Genomic DNA, 8,178 nt, shown 5'->3' with positions numbered 1-8,178 from the left:
GAAAAGATGGGATTGAGCTCTACATCCTCCTGAATCTTTCCTTCTACCCATTGCAGAAATCCCAGTACAGCAGCTTAACAATCCCCATAACATGATAATTTCCTGAAGGCAGTGACCAGGTCTTTGATTATTACCACTTTATCCCCAGTGAGTAGTACCACGCACAGCTCATGACTGGCATCCAAATATCTGTGGAATGAATGGTAATGCATTTGATTTTTTAAAATGTTTATTTATTTTGAGAGAGAGAGAGAGAGAAAGCAAGAACGAGAGTGAGCAGGGAAGTGCAGAGAGAGAGGGAGAGAATCCCAAGCAGGCTCTGAGCTGCCAGCGCAGAACCTGATATGGGGCTTGAACTCACAAACCATGAGATCGTGACCTGAGCCAAAACCAAGAGTTGGACGTTTAACCAACTGAGCTACCCAGGAACCCCTGTTTTTTTTTAATTACACGAAAATTAAAGGACTCCACACTCCCCCTTCCACACCACCCACAACTAGGTAAAGCCAGAGAGGATCTAAGTAGATCCTGTAACTGTGAATGAAATCTGAGGGTGTCTTCGGGCACAGGTGGGTCCAGGAACTCTCTGTTCTTATCCTGAGTTGGGCATGCTTTTCCTCTAACCCTCCCAATAACTCCAGGAGAAGAAGATTTTATCCTCATGAATTAAAAAATAAAAATCCAAGACCAAATGTAATTGGACAGCTGGGTTGCCAGCTGATTCAGGCAGGGAAGCAGTAGGGCTGGGTTATTGATTGGTTTGATTTGTGCTGCAGACTCACTCTTGGAGTCCAAGTAAGCCCATACAAGTTCCATGGGTTGGGAATGGAGAAATTGAGGCTCTCTAAAGCAAAATTGAAGTGTTATTATCAGTAGACAGGATAGATGCCAGACCTAAGTGTGTTGAATGATGGCCCCCCCGCCAAGAGATCTGTCGACCTGGAACTTATGAATGTGATTGTATTTAGAAAAAGGATCTCTCGGAGCGACAGCGACGCAAGATGGCAGCCACCACGGGCTCGGGAGTAAAAGTCCCTCGCAATTTTCGACTGTTGGAAGAACTGGAAGAAGGCCAGAAAGGAGTAGGAGATGGCACAGTTAGCTGGGGTCTAGAAGATGACGAAGACATGACACTTACAAGATGGACAGGGATGATAATTGGGCCTCCAAGAACAATTTATGAAAACCGAATATACAGCCTTAAAATAGAATGTGGACCTAAATACCCAGAAGCACCCCCCTTTGTAAGATTTGTAACAAAAATTAATATGAATGGAGTTAATAGTTCTAATGGAGTGGTGGACCCAAGAGCCATATCAGTGCTAGCAAAGTGGCAGAATTCATATAGCATCAAAGTCGTCCTGCAAGAGCTCCGGCGCCTAATGATGTCTAAAGAAAACATGAAACTCCCTCAGCCGCCCGAAGGACAGTGTTACAGCAATTAATCAAAAAGAAAAACCACAGGCCCTCCCCCTCCCCCCCTCCCATTCGATTTAAGCAGTCTTCATTTTCCACAGTAGTAAATTTTCTAGATACGTCTTGTAGACCTCAAAGTACTGGAAAGGAAGCTCCCATTCAAAGGCAATTTATCTTAAGATACTGTAAACGATACTAATTTTTTTGTCCATTTAAAATATATAAGTTGTGCTATAACAAAAAAAAAAAAAAAAAAAGAAAAAGGATCTCTCCTGACCTAATTTGTCTTACAATGAGATCATCCTGGATTAGGGTAGGCCCTAAATCTAATAACTGGTACCCTTAGAAAAGAAGACATACACAGAAGACAATATGAAGACCAAGACATAGATGGGAGCGTTCCCTCGACAAGCCAAGGATGGCCAGGATTCACTGGAATCTGGGAGACACGTGGAACAAATTCCACCTCAGAGCCTCCAATAAACCTGATGACACCTTGATCTTTTTTTAGACTTCTAGCCTGCAGAACTGTGAAGGAATACATTTCTAATATTTTAGGCCACTGGTTGGTGATGTGTGTTACAGTAGCCCTAGGAAACTTATACTCTGGGTAAATAAAAACAACTGAGGTTTACTCTGGTCACAGCATATGGGCGGCTCTGGTCTGGAATATTAACCTATAAGTCAAGGACTGTCAAGACCCCAGGCTGGGATTTGTAACTACTTCTGCCCGCATTGACTTCACTCTCGGGGCCAACTGGTTGGGAATGCAGCTGTGCTGGCCACCTCTTTGGATATACCTCCTTTATTAGACACTATTGAATTCAAACTACCCATTTAATCCATGGAAAAAGGATAACAGAAAGGTCCACAGGCCTGTGATGTCTGTGTGACAGCAGGCACACAACTGCTGGCTGACAGAACAAGGCTACACTATACTCTGTACATCCTGATGTTTCTCCCCTACCCACTTGTAGCTCTTAAGATAGAGACACTTCAAGTCCGAACAATCTACATGGAGATTCTACTAGGTCTTTGAAGAGATGCTGCGCACTAACTCTGTAACAGCATCTCCTGGTCCTACGATGTTGGGGATGGAGGGAGGTGAGGGGACCCACACAGCTGCTAGCTGTGGTGCTACCCATGGTGTGAATGCTTGGGTGTGGGTAGGGGAACTTTGATTTTTGGTTTTTGGGTGTGTTTTTTTTTTGTTTGTTTGTTTTGTTTTTTTTTTGTTTTTTTTTTGAGCTTTTTTCCTTTTCCTGAGAAGAGGAAATACCTAATCTCTATGCTGATCCTTACAAGAGTGTTGTTTTTCCAGATCATTAACTTCATTTGTTTTCCCTTTTATCTGGGCCACAAGCAGCCCTGATAGAAGTGAGGATTGCTGGCATGGTTTGTCAGAGGCTGGCAGCCAACATGCAGACTAAAGCCCCAGTGAACCTGGAGCTTGGATATGCAATGTGTCAGGCCTAGGAAAAAGGCATTGGTGTGATGCTGGTTTTTGGTTTGTGTTTTTGGTTTTTGGTTTTTGTTTTTGTTTGTTTTGTTCTTGTTTTTGGAGGGGGGGGGCAGTAGGAGAATATACTAAAAGATAGATTTAAAAAAAAATGCAATAGTCTGAGTCTCCTCTTCAAGACAACACATGTGGCTTTTCGTGAGTCATAGTAAAGATGTGCCGTTAGGTGTCGGTCCCTTGGAAGGAATTAAGAGAAGATAGATTAACTGTTTGTTTGTTTTTGGTTAAAGTAGAAATAACCAGAAATTAACCTGCTTTTGAATTAAATTCAAATCTCCATGCCATTGCCACGTGGTGTACATATGCACTGAACACATTCATCAAGAACTGAATTTGGGGGGAAAAAACCCCACAAAAATAACATCATTGATTTGTCCAGGGTCATCAAATACAATGAGTCAAAAACTCAAGGCAGATAGATATTTTAAGTCTGTCAAGCAAAAAAACATTTTAGTTGAAAGGCCAAGTCACTGTAATAATTTTGTATTTTTAAATAGAAGTACCTTACACGGATGTGGAGCATGGGTGTTAGACAGGAGTCCTATGCGACAGGCCAAAACAGTAGTCCCATCAGCTTGGTACCTAACTATAGGATCTTGGAACTGGAGTTTCTCGTGGCTGTTCAAATGCTAAAGTCTTTACAAAGCCTTCTTTTGTGGATATCTACCCCTTGTCCTTCTCTTTATTCTCTGGTTGCCTTTCTCTTCTTTCCTACCTTTTACCTTCTACAAAAGTGGCTTCCATTTTATTTATTTATCTATCTTTAAAATTGAGTTATTTTTACTAAGCAAAAGTGCACACCACCTTACAAAAGAAAGATGGTTCCATTAACAGCAAGTCTGAAATGTGTGTTCTCTTTTGTTCAGGAGGGGGGTGTCTTTCCTGTTCTATTTTAGAACAGATTTCTTTCTTTTAAGTGCTGAAATACCATGAACTGGCTACTTAACAAGCATGTCTACATTGAACTCTAGGTGACTTGGACACACTAAAGGCATAAAGTCATTTTTAAGGACCGCTCCCTTTTGACTGTAAGGTGCTAACTCTGTGTGACTCATTGGTGGCAGAGGCACCTATGCAAGTTTCCTTGGAAGATGTGAAGCAGCAGCAAGTGGCTGAGGGACCTCAGACAAGTCAGTGAGCCTCTCTAGGCTCCTTTCATTTTCTGGAAGAGTGCTATGCCAGATGATTGCTAAGGACATATAGAGCTCAGAATTTCTACAGTTCTATGACTTGAGTTACGCCAATGATGATTACTAACAAAAATAATAACTTCAATTTATTGAACACTAGCTACATTTCAGTAACTGTGCTAAGAAACTAATGGTCCCTGTTCCTTTTAATTACTGCATGAACCTACTAATTAAAGAGATAGAGTTATAATCCCCATTGTATCCGTGAGAAAACTGATGTTTAGGGAAGTTAATAGACAGGTCCTTACTTGCGTCCATGTTCCTCAGAGCTGCACTATACTGTAAATTCCATTCCAGCCGAGGCTCAACTTATCAAATGGGATTTGAATTAATGAGATTTTACTGAACTAGGGAACATTTCTCTCTTAATGTCTTCCCATCCATCCTGCTAATTGGTCTTATAATTTTAGGCTCAGAGGCTTTCATCCTGTTCAGCTCGGAAGGATGAGGGATGGCAATAAGGGCACGTACCTGAAATGCTTATTTTGACCTTTCCCATCAAGATCTTTACTCACAGTTAAATTCGTCTGTATTAGACAGGAAGGAAAGTCAACCCTATTAGACTCTGTGACTCACAGGATCGTTCTCTTGTTCCAAATCTGAACACGCCTGGATTCAATTTCTCCAATATGCTTAGTAATGACCAAACAAACTGGCATTCTATTTTTTGTCTCCTGTTCAGGACTCCTAGGCAGCTGCACTTCTGGGCATCTACTTAATGTGCTTTTCTTTCCCCTGGGAAGTAAAGGGGAGGATGCATTATCGGTGCAGGTGATCCATTACTCAAGTGTTCAGGGGAGAAGAAGTCTCCGGGAGCTGCCCTGTGAAAGAGTCAGTTAGAGGTGTTCGGCCTTTTCTGCCCTCAGTTGTTACTGGCTCGTTCGTTTTCAGCCTCCTCGGCATCTCTCTCTCCTTCCCTGGCTCCCTCCCACTCATGTTTTGGGTGCTGACATCCTCTGCTAACATCCTAGAGGGAGAGGCCTTTCATTTGTTTGACTCCTGCGGCCTCTGGAGAGCTGTGCTGCCATTGGAGGTGTGTGAGACCTTTGCCAGGTCTGTGAAGGAATCAGTGGCCTCCTGGAGGCTTAATGCAGAAGAGGAGGAGGTGTCCCTTTCAGGTTTCTTTGCCACATGGGGTTCCTTGGGGAAGTTTTTTAAAAAGCCCCTGTGATGTTTTTTTTTTTTTCTTTTAAAACAAAGAGAAGAAAGAAGAAAAAGCCCCCAGTGCCAACCAGGCTCTCACACCCATGGTATTTTCGATCAGACCAACACAGCCCCGTTATCTGCAGCATGAAACAAACCCCACACTTAGGCTTCAAAAGAAATCACAAAATCCAACAGAAGCAGAAGTTGACTGGAATGGAATGAAGATGGGTGGTGGCCACAGCCCTGCCTTCGTGAACAGGGAACATACATACCCAAATCCCCGATCCCTTTGTGGAACCTCTGTGCCAGGGAAGAGCTGGAAATGACACTTTGTCACTAGCTTCTTGTGATCAGTCCGTTTTGCATTGCCTGGGTCATCCCCAAAGCACTTGGGGATCTGTAGCATGGAGGTCAACACTTTGGGAGACAGAATCGAGAACACTGACTGAGTGTGCCTTAGGTGTCTGACATTGCCCTGGTGCGGTGTCTACATCGTGTTCTTAGTCCTAACCATAACTATCACAGGCAGTAGCAATCTTATCCCCATCGTGCACATGGCAGAAAGAGACTTACAGACATGACTTTGCCCGAGGTCACCCTGGTGGAGGAGACCGCAGAAAACAGGTCTCTGTAGTTTTACTCCATCCTACCGACGCCGTTCTAAAGCTGACCAATACCTTCATTGGACCTCCTATAGAAAATCATTATGCTTCTGGTAAGGAGACAACACTAGTTGCAGGCCTTATCTCCTCCATCAAGAGTAGTGAGCATTTTGGTGCAACTCAGGGAAACTGATGTATCCTGCACTGTGAACAGTTTGGAAATATCTAGTGAAGATGAATGCACATACCCTACAGCTCAGCAATTGTACTCCTCGACGTATATCCTAGAAAAACTAGCACACTGGGGCGCCTGGGTGGCGCAGTCGGTTAAGCGTCCGACTTCAGCCAGGTCACGATCTCGCGGTCCGTGAGTTTGAGCCCCGCGTCAGGCTCTGGGCCGATGGCTCGGAGCCTGGAGCCTGTTTCCGATTCTGTGTCTCCCTCTCTCTGCACCTCCCCTGTTCATGCTCTGTCTCTCTCTGTCCCAAAAAATAAATAAAAAACGTTGAAAAAAAAATTCAAAAAAAAAAAAGAAAAACTAGCACACTGTCCATAAGGAGACTTGTCCAAGAATACCCATTGTATCATTGTTGCCATGGTAAAAACTGGAAACAACTTCATCCAGCCACCAATTAATAAACATTTAGCGAATTGTGCTAACTTCATGCAAGGCAATTCTATGTGGCATTTATAATCAATGAACTGGGTTCATTCACATGTGTCAACACAGGCAAAACTCCAATCTGTTGCATTGAAAAAGCAAATGGTGGGGCGCCTGGGTGGCGCAGTCGGTTAAGCGTCCGACTTCAGCCAGGTCATGATCTCGCGGTCCGTGAGTTCGAGCCCCGCGTCAGGCTCTGGGCTGATGGCTCGGAGCCTGGAGCCTGTTTCCGATTCTGTGTCTCCCTCTCTCTCTGCCCCTCCCCCGTTCATGCTCTGTCTCTCTCTGTCCCAAAAATAAATAAAAAACGTTGAAAAAAAAAATTTAAAAAAAAAAAAAAGAAAGAAAAAGCAAATGGTAAAATGGAGGGACCATATGAAAATTTAAAAAATACACACAAATATTATGTTGAATATCTGTTCTTCAGGGCTATATGCATAGATAACAAACGTAAGAACATGGGAGAGCACCTACTTCAGGATAGTGGCTTCCTGTGGGGAGGGAGAAATTGGACGGGAAACAGTGGAGGGGAGGGCAGTGAATTTATAACACTTTTTTCCCAAGTAGAAAAACAAAACAAAACAAAACAAAACAAAAAGCATGGCAAACTGTCTGGTTGTTGCATTCCAGAAAGGAGGCACACATTCTCTCTCATTCTCTCTCTCTGTAGCCTCTGATTGTTTGTGCTTTCCTATGTGTTAAATTAGTTTGTAACTAACTGTTTCAAATGAGGGAGAAGTGAGGAAGAGCACCTTCAGGGTGTTTCAAAGGTCATTTTTGTTTGCAACCTGCCCAGGCCCCAATGTGTGTGGGCACTTCCCAGGGCTCTTCCAAGCACTGAGCAGATGGCAAATGTGAGGGATGGGTCGCAGAAGCTTCTAGGTATTCCCGATGATCCTTCCAGCTGTGTCTCCGCCTCGGTGCCAGTCTGGATGGTCCTCCACAAGTGGACCTGCTACTGTTTTCTCATCTAACTGTAAAAGGCAGAAGTTCCTATTACCGCTGTAGGGTAGAAAAGTCAGCCGCAAGCTCATTTCTCTGGAGGAGGAGACTAAATGTTGTTTTTCTGCCTACTCGACTTGTGTCTGGAGTGCCGGGGTAAGCCCCAGCCCTCCGGAGAAGGATGCCTTAGATTCACGCAGGAATCTTTCTGTCCTCCGACCCCCTGAAGTTCTTCCTGAACTTTCTGCTGGCAAATGCCCAGTGCAAGCCTGTTTTTCCTACGGGTGCCCCTCACTTACGGGCACTCCGTTCCAAACACAGCATCGCCTATGCTTCTAAAATGTCTCTTGCCCATTTCAGATGTGACTTTGCTCACTGGTTATCAGCAAACTCCCTCTCCCATCTCTTGCTTTCCTTCCCCTTCCTGTCCCTCCTGTCCTTTGTTTCCTTTTCTCCCTCTTCCCATTTCTCCTTCTCCCCCTCCCTCTCCTCTCCTCTCCTCTCCTCTCCTCTCCTCTCCTCTCCTCTCCTCTCCTCTCCTCTCCTCTCCTCTCCTCTCCTCTCCTCTCCTCTCCTCTCCTCCTGCTCCCTCTCTCCTGCTTTCTCCTCTTCTTTCCATTTACCCTTCCTCCACAGGCATGACCGAAGGGCTCTGGTAGCCTACCCCGTCTCTAGATCTCCAGTTGTGTGGACTCCCACAAT

The 8,178-nt window shown here is 44.3% G+C and overlaps 1 protein-coding gene across 1 annotated transcript; it reads left to right on the top strand.

Annotated features, from left to right (window-relative positions):
- Window positions 1–988: 988 nt before the first annotated feature.
- On the top strand, window positions 989–1,611 carry LOC131509968 (ubiquitin-conjugating enzyme E2 variant 1). Its single transcript, XM_058726368.1, has one exon. The coding sequence runs from the start codon at window positions 1,002–1,004 to the stop codon at window positions 1,443–1,445; it is 444 nt and encodes a 147-aa protein (XP_058582351.1). The 5' UTR covers window positions 989–1,001; the 3' UTR covers window positions 1,446–1,611.
- Window positions 1,612–8,178: the final 6,567 nt, after the last annotated feature.

This window comes from Neofelis nebulosa, chromosome 1 (assembly GCF_028018385.1).
Source record: "Neofelis nebulosa isolate mNeoNeb1 chromosome 1, mNeoNeb1.pri, whole genome shotgun sequence".
Classification (NCBI taxonomy): Eukaryota; Metazoa; Chordata; class Mammalia; order Carnivora; family Felidae; genus Neofelis; species Neofelis nebulosa.
This window is presented reverse-complemented; position numbering and strand designations above follow the sequence as displayed.

Excerpts from the sequence above, each read along its gene's own strand:
- LOC131509968 (XM_058726368.1), top strand. The coding sequence starts at position 1,002 with ATGGCAGCCACCACGGGCTCGGGAGTAAAAGTCCCTCGCAATTTTCGA.